The 15,795-nt window shown below is 38.6% G+C and overlaps 1 protein-coding gene across 2 annotated transcripts in view; it reads left to right on the top strand.

The window, feature by feature from the left end:
- SEMA6A (semaphorin 6A) overlaps positions 1-6,983 on the top strand; it is a 283,298-nt gene extending 276,315 nt beyond the window's left edge. For both annotated transcript variants that reach the window (XM_040343921.1, XM_040343913.1), the window contains one exon: positions 5,429-6,983. In XM_040343921.1, coding sequence (XP_040199855.1) covers positions 5,429-6,174 — 746 coding nt within the window. In that variant the 3' untranslated portion in view covers positions 6,175-6,983. The remainder of the gene's footprint in view (positions 1-5,428) is intronic.
- The last annotated feature ends 8,812 nt before the right edge of the window (positions 6,984-15,795 follow it).

The following is a 15,795-nucleotide window of genomic DNA, read 5'->3' as shown; positions in this document are numbered from 1 at the left end:
TTAAATGACCTTTCCTTTTCAACCTGCAGCTCTGTAATTTTCTGTAAAATGCAATGCAGTATGGCTACCTGGAGGCGTTCTGTACACAGATGATGTACAGAACGCCCCCCAGAAATGTCATTTCCTGCTTGTGTGATTGGCTTACTGTTTTTCGCAGAATTCTGCACTAAGATACAAGTCAGATTTTTGGCATCTCCTGCAAGAAAAATCTAATTTTTGGTGATATACTCCCAAAGGGAAATCGCGTCTAAAGGGATGCAGACCTTGCCACTTTTCTTAGGTTCCTCACCCTGCAGGTGCAGCAGCTGATTGATAATTATAAAATCATTCTCATATAGATTTACTCAGTACACAAACACAGACAAACACACAGATATTTCTTTAGAACAACAAAGGTAGGAACCTGCAACAGTGTTTGTTAAAATCCCTGCAATGTAAATAGATTACCCAGAGGGGAATGCTGTTTTCTCCACACAAGTGGAATTACTCTTTAATGAGAAAGCCATAGACCTCATTATTCCAATCTAGTTAGATTTTTCACTTAATGGCATACAGTGTTTACCAAAGGGTTCATGTCCCAATAAACATTGGAAATTTCATCTAAAATAGATCTAAATTTTAACCACTTGCTGACCGCTGCACGCTTATATATGTTGGCAGAATGGCAGCGGTAGGCAAATGGATGTACCTTTATGTCCCCTTTAAGAAGCCGTGCTGCAGGGACGCGTGCCCGCTGCACTCTTCGTGACCATGCCCGTGGGACCAGCAGACACTATGTTCACTGGCGGGGCTGCGATCGTGTCAGAGCTGCAGAACAGGGGGATGCCTGTGTAAATAAGGCATTTCCCTCTTCTGCCTTGTGACAGGACACTGATCTTTTGCTCTATCATCGGGAGCATTGATAAGTGTCATGTCACAGGTAGCCCAGCCCCCACACAGTTAGAATCACTCCCTATAACACACTTAAACCCTTCCTCGCCTCCTAGTGGTTAACCCCTTTCCTGCCAGTGTCATTTACACAGTAATCAGTGCATTTCTATAGCATTGATTGCTGTATAAATGACAATGGTCCCAAAATGTCAAAATTGTCTGATGTGTGTGCCATAATGACAGTCACAATAAAAATTGCAGATCGTCGCCATAACTAGAAAAAATAATAATAAAAAAATGCCATAAAACTACCCCCTATTTTGTAGACGCTATAACTTTTGCGCAAACCAATCAATATACACTTATTGCGATTTTTCTTTTACCAAAGATATGTAGAAGAATACATATCGGCCTAAACTGAGGACTTTTTATATATATATATATATATATATATATATATATATATAATTTTTTTTTTTTTTTTTTTTTGGGGGGGGGGGGGGGGGGATTTATTAAAGTAAAAAATATTGCTTTTTTTTTAAGTGTCGCTCTTTTTTATTTAAAATAAAAACTGCAGAGGTGATCAAATACCACCATAAATAAATCTATATTTGTAGGAAAAAAATATGTAAATTTTGTTTGGGTGCAACGTCGCAGCGCCGCGCAATTGTCAGTTAAAGCAAAACAGTGCAGAATCGCAAAAAATAGCCCGGTCATTGGGCAGCCAAATCCTTTGGGGCTGAAGTGGTTAACTAGATGACATTTAATTAGCTAAAGCACTGTGTAACCTATACAATTGCCATTTCTTCATAAAATTCAATTTTCACCTTTTTTCATCTTCATGCTCATAACATCCTATAGCTTATTTCAGCCTCTTGGGCCCCGTACACACGACCGAACATGTCTGCTGAAACTGGTCCGCGGACCAGTTTCAGCAGACATGTTCGGTCGTCTGTACAGCCGAACGGACAGGATTCCAGCGTACATTTGCGGACCGTTTTCGAGCGGGCAAATGATTCTAAACTTGCTTAGAAACATGCCCGATGGAATCCTGCCCGTCGGACATGTTCGGTCTTCTTTACAGACTTGCCGTACATGTCCGAGCGGCTGCCATCCCTCGCATGCGTCGAATGACTTTGACGCATGCGTGGAAGCATTGAACTTCCAGGGCCGCGCACGTCGCCGCGTCATCGTTGCGGCGACGGCGCGGCCTCGTCACCGCGTATCGTGTACGTGCGGATTTGTACAGCCATCATACAGAAATCTCCGGGCGGGCATGTACGCCGAACCGATTTCATCGTACATGTTTGCCCGTGTGTACGAGGCCTAACTGTTTACGTCATTGGTCTAATGGTGTCTTCACATAACGTCTCTGGACAAGCTTCATGGTAGTGACAACAGTGGACTGTGCCAATGCAATGTGTGTTGGCTTGGCTTCATGTAGTCTCAATAACAGGATGGGAGACAATTGTCCCCCTACAAAAGTGCCTAAACAGGGACCTTTGTGGCATAATGATCGGGGGTAATGTTATTAAAAACTGCATATTTCAAAGGACTGAAAACAACTTTTGAAGGTGCATTATCACGGTAAAGCTTGAATGAGATTTTAGTCATTAAGTTTAGATCTACTTTAACATTGTTCATAAGGCTCTTGTCTATATACACAATTAGTGAATTATCAGCAGATCCAGAAGGGTAATAGAAGTAAAATGGGAAAATATAAAAATCAATGTAATGTCAAATCATCCACATTAACACTATGGGCTGTGAACAGCCTAGACAAGCTCTTGGGTTTAAAACAAATCAGCAACCCATCTGTTTAGTATTTCATGACAAAGTTTTGCTTTATTTAACAGAATGGTTAATTTAATTAGCCGGGAGTTTTGATTCCCCATTCATGTTGCAGTTAGAAGTTCAACAGCTGTGAAAAAAAAAGTTTGTTTGGCACGTTGGATCATCTAATAAAACAATTACAACTTAAATGCTTTTTACCAGCTGCATCTAGTGGCATTGCCCTTGAGCACAATAGCAAATGCAACCAAAGATAGGGGCCAATATTTTTGCTATAAAATATCCATGCCTGCAGTAATTATTGTGAGAGGAAAAAAAAAACGTTCTGCTAAGCAGATAAACGTTAGTAGTTACATTTTTTATCACTTGGTTAAGCTTAAACAGTTATCGTCCTCTCTCAAAAATTTCTGTCACTGCCAAGAATATATCTTGATTTCCCCATCTCAGAATAGCCAAAGGGTATTGGATTTTGTCCAGGTTTCAATTATCAGTATGGTCCTGCATGTTAGATTGGACTTTGCAATTGATTAAAGTGCGTGCGCATTTTTATTTTGAGTTTCAGTTTTTCCAAAACATCCAATGGAGAAATACTTACAGAGCAACAAGAATAAGCAGATAATAGCAAACAGATAACTCTTGTAACCTTAATATCGCACACAGCTTGATACATTCACTTTGGATCACAGAAGAGCTGATTGGTTCTTGTAACACATCAAAATGTGACTTTTTTTCTTTCAGCAAGACTTTGAAGGACATGATAAGAAAATAATGTTGAGATGTAACTTAGATTATGTTTTGCTTAAGAAAAAGAATATCCCTTTCCACCATCATAATAGAAATGTAATTGTTTTCTGTATGGGTTGTCAAAAATCAATATTAGATTTGTCTCTGCAGATAACCCACCTAGACAAAACATTTTTCCAGATTTAAGTTGGGGAATTATAAAACATAGCTGTATGATACTTGGGGTGGCCCACTCTGTGTTTACTCGCTATGTGTTTTTATAACTTTTTAAAGTTTCTTTTGTATCACAAAGTAGTAATACTTGACTATTGTGTTAATATAGACTGGGAGAAGATATTGCCTGTTGCAAATGTAAAGGTGACCATATGTATAGATTACTGTATTTATTGGCGTATAACACTCACTTTTGTACCCTGAAAATAGAGGGTAAACTGTGCCTACATGTTATACGCAGGGGGCCGTGGAAAGTTTTTTTCCTGAAACTTCCCCCTTGACCACTTAAGGGCCGCCTAATGCCGATATACGTCGGCAGAATGGCACGGCTGGGCACAATCACGTAAGGGTATGTCCCCTTTAAGTGCCCAGCCGCCCGGCGACCCGGTCCGAAGCTCCGTGACCGCGGCCACAATCGCCGCCACTGTCCCGCGATCAGTCACAGGAGCTGAAGAACGGGGAGAGATGTGTGTAAACACACCTTCCCCGTTCTTCACAGTGGCAGTGTCCTGTTATAGGGAAAGACGATCAATGACGTCACAAGTCCAGCCCCAACCCCCTACAGTTAGAAACACATATGAGGTCACACTTAACCCCTACTGCGCCCCCTAGTGGTTAACTCCTAAACTGCAATTGTCATTTTCACAGTAATCAATGCATTTGTATAGCACTTTTTGCTGTGAAAATGACAATGATCCCAAAAATGTGTCAAAATTGTCCGATGTTTCCGCCATAATGTCAGTCACGAAAAAAAAAAATTGCCGATAGCCGCCATTAGTAGTAAAAAAAAAAATTATTAATAAAAATGCCATAAAACTATCCCCTAATTTGTAAACGCTATACATTTTGCGCAAACCAATCGTTAAACGCTTATTGTGTTTTTTTTACCAAAAATAGGTAGAAGAATACGTATCGGCCTAAACTGAGGAAAAAAACTATTTTTTATATCTTTTTTGGGGATATTTATTATAGCAAAAAGTAAAAAATATTGCATTTTTTTTCAAAATTGTCGCTCTATTTTTGTTTATAGCGCAAAAAATAAAAAACGCAGAGGTGATCAAATACCACCAAAGGAAAGCTCTATTGTGGGAAAAAAAGGACGCCAATTTTGTTTGTGAGCCACGTCGCACAACCGCGCAATGGTCAGTTAAAGCGACGCAGTGCCGAATCGCAAAAAGGGACAAAGTCCTTTAGCTGCATAATGGTCCGGGTCTTAAGTGGTTAAAGTTAGGGTGCGTGTTATACGCCGATAAATACGGTATATATGCAAAAAGACAATTTAGAATTATTTAATTGGTATAAATATGGACTAACCCATCTAGCTTGGGATGGAAGTGCTGATCTCACAGTACCATCATTAAGGCTAGTAAACATTTAGGTGTTAAACATTTTTTTGTCTTACTTATATTAATTAAATTATGCAAATTGACTACAATTTGTAAATTTTTTAACCAAAAGGTCAGGTACTGTTTACATTTTTAAAGAGACACCATCTCTTTACCCATTCAAGGCACAGTGAATAGTAATAATTATAGTAATTGTGGCCTGTGTCATCCACCTAAGGAAGCTCTATTGAAGTTTATGGGAGGGGGAGAGAAACTTGCAGCAAGGAAGCAATGTATATTTATGAATAAACCTTCCCGGGGTTGGCTTTCAGAAGACGCTATTACATTTCCTTATTGTCACATTAAATACTGCCTATAAAGTGCTTAAGCAATACTGTGTTCTGCACTCCTGAGCTTAAAACTGGATGCACGTTTGATTTATCTATGATATTGTGATCTAACAACATTCACTTCCTTTTATTTAGAAATACCAACCAGTAGGATCATGACTGATGTACTTCAGGACAAGGCAGACTTCACAGAGATGGAGGAAGAAAAAACAGCAATATACATGGCTCCTCTTTCAAGTCACCTTGACTCCATCAAAGAGAAAGATGATATTATGCTTCAGGATATACATCCTGAAAAAGATGAACAGCACATTGCCAGCATACAGAAAACAGCATCTGATGAAACATTCAATGAACTGCCTATGATGCCTCCATTCAGCAGTGATCAAGTTCCTCCCACTATGCGGAATGACATCAGCGAACACACAGCTCTCATTTATGCGGAACAGAGTCAATTGCGGAAAACAATGTCCAGGAAGTTAAATGTCCTTAATGGCCATGTGAAAGATATGAATAAATCTCTGAAACAGATTGTAGCTTCGGAGAAGTCAAGTACTGATCTTCTTATGCAGCAGAATGCAATTTTAGAAAAAATTGCCTCTAACCTGCTGTTAATGTCCCAGCACCATCAGCAGTCTGCACAGAGGTTCGTAAGTGTCATACAGCAAGGCCTTCAACTATTTAGTGCCTCTAAAGATGCAACCTTCTCTAGCAGAACTTGTGGGGGTGAGGCATCTGCTCCTCTGAGAAATGAACATGTGACCGCAGGTCCTAGTCCACCCAAGGCATTTGCTCGGATTCATGGTGGTAGAGCAAGCAGGCCCAGCCGGGCTCTTAACCCTCTAGAGCCATCTGTCATTCTTGGGCATGGAAAACGGTAGTAACTGGTTATACAGATGTATTTTGTCAACTGGGATGAACTATGACAACAACCTGTCGTACTCCATAAAACTCATGATAGTGTTATTGCTATGAACACTTTTCTACTTAAGTTACTTTTAGTTTGCACAACTGTCTTTACCTAGAAAACAAATTTAAAGGGTTTTGGCTGATTTCTTGTTCTATGTCTATTTTCTATGTCTCTTTTTTCAATAAGGAGCTTTTTGAATTACTATGCATATGTATTAAAAGTGTTTTAGATATTAAAAAGGTATATTTTTCTACTATGTATTAAATAAAAATGTCTAGCAGTATTAGGCATAATCTGTAAGCTGTTTTCCTTAAAAGTCCAAGAATATGCCACTTAAATGCCTTCTTTTTTAGGGGTGAACTTATTGGACCTCCGCTTGTTAGGGGTGAGATGTTTGGAGGACACTGCACTTGCACAGGGACTGGCTAAGACCCTATGGACTAACCTAAATCCACTACTTGCCTGCTCTCAGAAAGTATGGAAACTTCTACAAAGTATTACTGTAGATGGAGAGGCTTCAGTGGCCCCCTTCACCCAACTGTTCCAGGATGTTTTCTGCACAATGAAAAATACAAGAAGCCCCTCCATTTACAGAAGTAGTCTGTGATATGGCTAGAATGGTTAATTACAAAAGCAGACCCTGCAAACATTCTTGGCTTGCAAAAGATATGGTACTTTTTTTAGTAATGTTTTTACAATTCACCTAGTATGAGTTGGTGAACTTACACAGTACATACATGTAATGATGTCTGTGTATACATATATATATATATATATATATATATATTATTATTACAGTAAAGAGTCTGTACTTTTACCCACATGCTGACTGTTGCATTTTTCAGTGGGGAGTAGCAGGATGAGGAAAAATGAAACATATCTATCTATCTATCTATCTATCTATCTATCTATCTATCTATCTATCTATCTATCTATCTATCTATCTCAGTATCCCTGGAGAATGCTCAGTTTATTAAGTAAGGTACTCAAATAAATAATAATAGGGATAACATTTTGTCCACATAGAGTAATTTGGAGCCAACAAGAAAACATTGTTTTGGATATGTCTATTAATTAACAAAAATTAGTTTTCTGGTTATGTCTCTACTTTGAGGTTTTAGTGAAAATACAAATCATTTTCAGACTGTTGTATTCAATTTCTGATTGTATTAAGTGTTTATTGCCTGGCTTACCTGCCTACTAGAACCATACTTTGTCAGTTAGAGCAGTAACCTTTAGGCCTTTATGGGAACCAAGTTAATGACAAATTTGGAAACAGAAACTCTCTCTATGAACTATCAGGCCTCTCTGTTTTCCTGTTTGAACAACACCAAGTTCCCAATGTTCGAATAACAGGGAAAAAAGCATTTTGCTTTCTGCAGGGTACATATACATTCCATGATAATCAGTTAATGAAGGTCAAATATGTGCTTTTTTTTATGTCACATTTATTTTATATCTATGAAATCCTGTCTTGTTCAAAAATGATGTTTGTAAAACTTTTTGTATACCTGCACAGTGATGATGTTTTCTTATTAAAATGTCAAATTAGTATTTTGTCAGTATAAGGACCAGAGGGGGCAGATGTATCAGTATCTTGCCACAAAGAGGCACATTTGTAGAGAAAAAAAAACAGACACTTTACTTTTTATCCGTGTAATTTAAAATGAAATACTGTATTACAATTTCTCACAATGTAATTAGTTTTTTTTCTGTAGTAAACTTTAGCATTAGTAAATTAAAGGTCATGTTTTTTGAGTTTTGTTGAACTATTTACATGTATTTTTGCTTTATGTTTTATGTTCTTTGTTTTAGGTAAAATGCTCTGCTTTTCTAAACCTATATTTATAGATGTTAGCACTCCACATTGTAGATAGTTATCTAAATTGTTTTTCACACTTGATTTATACTGTACTTTGCGGAATAAAAATATATACCCACAGTCAGTTGCTGCCTAATGGTATGAGACAATTGCACCACATAAATGCCATTAAATAAGTTACAACATGTTACTTTGGGCCATTTATTTCACACGTTGCATAGATCTGCTAAGTGTTTTTTATTTTTTTAATCATCACTTAATATGATATTAAGATAGAAAAACAAGCACTGACAGGTCCATTTTCACAAATGTAAGATAAGGTAAGCTATTAAAAGATAAAGGCTGTCTTTTGCTGTAACTTGCAAAACCCAAAGGGCTTAGATTGACCAAGGAGCAAATGGGCATACAAGTGTGTTTTTTTATATTTTTTTTAACTATTAGTCTGTATTGAAGAGTTTCTTTTTTTCAAAGTACAATATAAGGCACATAATACCAACAGTCACCAACAGGAAATTGGATCTAGCAAGAGAGGCATTACAATGTTTAAGCTATAAACCAATACTAATTAAGGGATTGGATAGGAAAATTAAAGGTAAAGTGAAGAATATGGAACAGGGGATACGGATTAAGGTAAAGGAGGACAGAAATGAGGTGGTTAAGAGCGATGTAGAATGGAAAAATCACTCTTACAAGAGCTTTATACAGTGCAGGTACCATATTATTCTATCTTAGTCTTGCTTGATTCTATTTCAAATTTATTTTACAATGGTTATGAAAAAGTGCATGAATACAATCTATCCATTGGCATAACCATGGTCAGTGCTGCTTCCAGTTTTCATGTTGGTCAAAAATAATCTAACATTTTAAACTTTTGTTCTTAGTTTGAAAAGAGTAGAGCATGGTTAAAAATCCTGCTAAGTTGGAGAGATTTCCTCTCTCAAGTCCCGCAGACATAACAGGAAGTAACAGGAAATCAACCACTAAACAGGTGTCCTTGTTAGAATATTTCCTCTCACCAGTGACAACTCTAAAATGTTTGATTTTCTGTTATGATAGTGGTCACCAGGACAAACTGAGATGAGAAACCTACACAGAAATACATGACAGAGGATTTAACTATTAGCTACTGAATTCCCCAAAAAATGTTTTTGCCTCAAAACCCAGAATAACCTTCATTAATCAATTTGCACTCCTTGATATTCATTAACATAATCATGTCTGTCACCTTGTTTACATTCTGTTCTTACATCATACCGCATTGAATAGTTTAGTATACAAAGGAATAAAATCAGAATGAAGTACCGTATAACTTTAAGAGAGAAGTTTCAGTGAAAAAAACTTTCCACAGCCCCCTGCATATAACACGCAGGCACAGTTTACCCTCTATTTTCAGGGTAAACATGTGAGTGTTATACGCCAATAAATACAGTAAATAAAATAATAGTCACATTGCACTCACAGATTTTTGTGCCATCTAAATGAGAAACAATAGCCAGTAAAAATGTTGGACTATTAAAAATATTTTGCATAGTTACCTCCTGATTAGTCAAGATAACACTTTGTACAACTGTGTGCTACATATATACAATAATTTAAATAAAACATGTATGTAAACACATAATGATATGTGTAAAAAGGGTGTAGCTACTGAATTTTTTTTTTTTTTTTTTTTTTAACAATGCCCTGTTGAAATCATAAATGGATCTGAGCAAGTCTATAGTGTTGCGTTTTTTTTTCTGATTAATCTGTGACATGATGGGAAAAATAGGAAATGTCAGCTATATATCCCTACATTAACATTTAGGGAGGTACAACATTATCAGATCTATTAAATAAACCAACACAAACTTTAGTTAACCAGGACAACCAGTTAGTAATTACCGTATTTATCGGCGTATAACACGTACCCTAACTTTAACCACTTAAGGATCGCCTAACGCCGATATACGTCGGCAGAATGGCACAGCTGGGCACAGGCACGTACAGGTACGTTGCCCTCGCGACACGTTCCGAAGCTCCGTGACCGCGCACGTGGGACTCGCAGACCCAATCGCCGCCGGTGTCCCGCAATCGGTCACAGGAGCTGAAGAACGGGGAGAGGTGAGTGTAAACACACCTTCCCTGTTCTTCTCTTTGGCAGTGTCACTGATCGTCGTTTCCCAGGTTTCCAGCGGACGTTTGTCCACCCGACCGTTTTCGAGCGGACAAATGTTTCTTAGCATGCTAAGAAACATGTCCGCTGGAATCCTGTCCGTCGGACATGTTCGGTCATCTGTACAGACTCACCGTACATGTCCGAGCGGCCGCCATCCCTCGAATGCGTCGAATCACTTTGACGCATGCGTGGAAGCATTGAACTTCCAGGGCCGCGCACGTCGCCGCGTCGACGGCGTGGCCTCGTCACCGTGTATCGTGTACGTGCGGATTTCTGTATGATGGTGTGTACAACCATCATACAGAAATCTCCGGCCGGACATGTCCGCTGAAAACGGTCCGGCGGACCGTTTTCAGCGGACTGTCCGGTCGTCTGTACGAGGCCTAAGAGGCTTAAAATAAGCCTAATGTGGATTTCCAATGGCAGCTCCTCTTTCCCTCCAAATGCAGCAGCGTTGCAGATCAACTTTACTCCACAAAAGCAGTGCTTAGCCAGTGTACAAGTCCCTCTTCATTTGAATCAATGACTCCCCATAAGGCACATATGGAAGGAATAACGCTCACAATAGTGTAAAAACGTCAGCATAATTTTAATATAGACATAATAAACACTCACATTTCAGTTAAGGATCTCAAACATCAGACATCAAACACAGTAGTATCTCCACTCCCGGCCGAGAGTGGAGACGACGTCACCAACAGCTCACTTCCCTCACGCGTATCGTGGCTATGCACACCACTTAATTATGCACATGATTCTTGAAATAAGATACATCTGAATTTCGGCTCCATCCGACCGACGTAAGTCTCCTACGCCGTCGTATCTTGGGCGCATATTTACACTGGCCGCAAGGGGCGCTTTCATTGATTTACGTGTCAAATATGCAAATGACCGAGATACGCCGATTCACGAACGTACTTGCGCCCGTCGCTGTAATCTACGCCATTTACGTAAGCCGTACGTCCGGCGTAAAGTTATTCCACATAAAGCAGGTGTAAGTCATGTTAGGGTATGGACCAGGGAACAGCCGTCGTATTTTACGTCGTCAACGTAAGTCGTACGTGAATGGGGCTGGGCGTAGGTTCCGTTCACGTTATAGGCATTGAGCCGTCGTATCTTAGGGAGTATATGCAACGTGATTCTGAGCATGCGCCGTTCGTTCGGCCCTTCATTTACATGGGGTCACGCTTCATTATAATAGATCACGCCCACTACTTTCCTACTTTGAATTAGGCAGGCTTACGCCGGCCAATTTACGTTACGCCGGCGCAAGTTTGGGAGCGAGTGCTTTGTGAATACTGTTCTTGCCTCACTGAATTACGTCGGCGTAGCGCATATTAGATGCGCTACGCCGGTCTAAAGATGCGCCGCTCTACGTGAATCCGGAGCTGTACTGTATATGCATCTGAAAAGGAATCCGCCCTTAATAGTTCATCAAGTTTCACTGGATTTATTTATCACAACTAGAGGCATGGGTTACACCAATAATGGCTTAATTCACAGATTGGCTTTTTGTTTTTTATTTTATGTATCTGGGGGTTGTGGGCAGATATCTTATCTAGGATGACACGTGGGCACAGATCTGTGATGAGCTATTTGGGTGTCTGGGCCCTCCAGAATCCTCACCCAATGGTGACATCATCACAAACAATACTTAAGCCTCATGGCATCCAAAAGAATCAGACTTGATCACACAAAGATTTTTTTTTTTTATTAAATTGGAAAGTGTCCCTGTGCAGTAACAAATGCCTCAAACTGCTTGATGTGTTCTTTAACACCCTCTGCATGGTCAGAAATGACTTAATAATGGCAAGCAATGCTCAAAACTGCCAGCATGGCTTACAATATAAAATGTAAAAAACATTACTAGGGGCAACTAGTCAATCATTTTCCCATTTAACAAAGTTAAAATAATTTTGGCAAAGTTTAGAAAAGTTTAGAAAACTCCTTCATGTTCTGTTTGTATAGAAGGCTGATCACAGATGGACAGTGAATTATAAGCCACAAACTTTGAGAACTTTATAAAGAAATATATGTGTTCTATGTCAATATATTGAGTTTTGACATTTCACAAGACCATTAAACCTAATTTAATTGGATTATATTTGATTTGATTATATGCCCTAGAGTAAATTTTACTTTGGAATTTTTTTTTTGTAATTCCAGGGTTTGACATCATTGGCTGCATTTTGTTTTTTCTAGTTTGACAACAACTGGAATATACAATTGAGAGTTTACAGCTGGAGACAATGGATTTCACAATATCACCTAGGTCACTGATGCTAGAATATAAACATGTTCCAAGTAACCATATCATGGTCTCATATTTTCTTCCCACATTTTAAGCTAATTCTGTTGTTATTTTTGTTTACAGCTGAGTTTGCTGGGCAGTAGTGTTTTTAGATAAAGACCTCATGTTTATTATATTATCACTTTTCCCACCCTAGGTCATGTACTCGACAAAATGTGTTCATACAAAAATGTTCACGTATATTTTATTGGAGTTCTTATTGATTTATTTACATGCCATTTGTAGATTAGTGCATAGATCAAAAACAGCAGGTTGGTGTGTGTGTTTTGTGTTTCAGGTTTCATTTTCAGTCAGTGGTCATTTATAGCCATATACAGTGCCTTGCAAAAGTATTCACCCCCCTTGGCTTTTTACCTATTTTGCTACATTACAGCCTTTAGTTCAATGTTTTTTTTTTTTTTATCTGAATTATATGTGATGGATCAGAACACAATAGTCTAAGTCGTGAAGTAAAATTAGAAAAATACGTAAAACTATTTTTCAAAAATAAAACAATGATAATTGGTCTGTGCCTATGTATTCACCCCTTTGTTATGAAGACCATAAAAAGCTCTGGTGCAACCAATTTCCTTCAGAAGTCACATAATTAGTGAAATGATGTCCATAAGTGTCGCATGATCTGTCATTATATATGCACACTTTTTCGAAAGGCCCCAGAGGCTGTAACACCTAAGCAAGAGGCACCACTAACCAAACACTGCCATGAAGACCACGGAACTCTCCAAACAAGTAAGGGACAATGTTGTTGAGAAGTACAAGTCAGGGTTAGGTTATGAAAAAAAATCCAAATGTTTGATCCCTAGGAGCACTATCAAATCTATCATAACCAAATGGAAAGGACATGGCACAACAGCAAACCTGTGGCAATGTAATCTGAACTAATAAAGTGGACTTTTGGCGGTACAAGTAGTTAATGTAAAAAATCTATAAATATTTATTTATAAAAAACACATAGAAAGAAAATTGTATACACAATTTCGTGAAACAATATAGTATCAGCATATGATCTCAGTACATATGACGCAATGTAAAAAGGCTTATACTTATGCAGATACACTTATAACATAAGAATGTGTAGCATCAGAGGGTGTGTATAAACTCTTAGTGCTTGAAACTGAGTTCGATATGCGAAATGGTAGATCTTGCTTTTACTCTCGACATGTTTCGCGTACAGCACGCTTCATCAAGAGCATAGAAGTCTAATGACAAACATACATAACATAAACAAAAAACATCAAGAGATGTCAATTAGTCAAACCAGTTTATACATAAAACAAATATACAGATCACAAATAAAAATGTTAAAAAGCTGCTGTACATTGTTACTCGTGCATTACTCAAACCGACCCGCACATTCAAGTGCCTTTTATTTGTGATCGGTATATTTGTTTTATGTATAAGACAATGACCCCAAACACACTGATAAAGCAACACTTGAGTGGTTTAAGGGAAAACATGTTAATGTGTTGGAATGGCCTAGTCAAAGCCCAGACCTCAATCCAATAGAAAACCTGTTGTCAGACTTATAGATTGCTGTTCACAAGCACAAACCTTCTAACTTAAAGGAACTGGATCAGTTTTGCAAGGAGGAATACCAGTGGTAAGATGTGGCAAGCTCATAGAGACTTATCCAAAGCAACTTGGAGTTGTGATAGCCGCAAAAGGTGGCTCTACAAAGTATTGACTTTAGGGGGGTGAATAGTTATGCACATTGACATTTTCTGTTATTTTGTCCTATTTGATGTTTGCTTCACAATAAAAAAAAAACACCTTCAAAGTTGTGGGCATGTTCTGTAAATTAATGGATGCAAATGCTCAAACAATCAATGTTAATTCCAGGTTGTGAGGCAACAAAACACAAAACATGCCAAGGGGGTAAATAATTTTGCAAGGCACTGTAGGCATATCATATAAGCATTGACATGTTACAAAAGTTATTTCAAATATTTAAATCTGCAGTTTTCAATAAAATAATACTTGATGATCCTGCTGCCATAAAGGTCATTGTTGAGTCGCTTCCTGTTACAAGGTGAAAACACTTTGTCCCTATTTGGTATTCAACTGTTCTTGTTGCCATTTTGTCAAGATCCTTCTGCAATTTTGTGTCAGTTAGTAAAAATAGTAACAATACTCCCTAGCCCATCCACCAGGTCAATAAAGATTAAAGTGTTTAATTACATGACATATTTGCACCTTTCATTGTGTGTAAGAATTAAACATTCTCCTTAACATATAAATATATTAAACTTCAATGCACTTTGACCTTGCATCATACCGGCCCATACCTGGCACAACAAGCCTTTCACTTAGTTGCAGTTTCTCTAGCACTTTAATTTTTACTCATGTAAAGGAACTTGTCTCTACTAAAAAAAGAAGTATCCCAAAGTTATTATGAAAGCTTATCACACTTTAACATGAGATGCTTGAGGTAGAAATATTCAGATGAATAAATAATTGGGAAAAATTGATAATGTTTTAATGGAAGTTATTCTAGAAGTAGTTTAAAATGCCAAACAGTATACAGTACAGTATTTAAAAACACTTTAACCGCTTGCCAACCATAAATAATTTTTATGGCGGGAAAACGGCTCCCCTTGGCAAGATCATGGTACTTCTGGGACTGGGGCACGCACGGATGTCTGCCGGGTCACGCCGATCATTTGGGAGACAGGCAGAACGGAGATCTGCCTATGTAAACAAGGCATATTACAGTTCTGTGAGAAGGGAAGGTAGTGATCCTGTATTGAGCTCCCTCAAACTCAATGGATCCAAAACAGAACTTCTCCTTCCCCACGCAAACTGGAAGACAAATTCTGGGACGACTTGTATTCCTCCCACCATCTTTGGACAAACCATCACCCCAAGCACTAAAGTAAAAAGCCTCAGAGTTATCTTTGACTTAGACATGTCCATGGGCGCACAAATAGGATCGGTGGTCTGCGGATCTCACTATCTTCTCCGCCTGCTGCATAGACTCATCCCCTTCATCCCGAAAGAAGACACAGCAGTAGTAGTTGGAACAATTAATCAATTCCAGACTCGACTACGCAAATTCCCTCTACCTAGGACTACCGAAATACCAGATCAGATTGCTCGTTTTCAAGTCGTCCAGAACACGGCAGCAAGACTGGTAGCGGGTAAAAAAAGTGGGAATCAATTTCCCCGGTCATGAGGACCCTCCACTGGCTAGCCGTAAAGGATCGGGTGACATTCAAGACCCTCTGCTCACCCACAAATGCACGCAAGGAAACGCGCCGCAATACTTATGTGAGAAAATAAAACACTACACCCCAAATCAGGCCCT

Source organism: Rana temporaria, chromosome 1 (genome assembly GCF_905171775.1).
Source record: "Rana temporaria chromosome 1, aRanTem1.1, whole genome shotgun sequence".
Lineage (NCBI taxonomy): Eukaryota > Metazoa > Chordata > Amphibia > Anura > Ranidae > Rana > Rana temporaria.
The sequence above is the reverse complement of the archived record's forward strand: the minus strand, read 5'-3'. Positions and strand labels throughout refer to the sequence as shown.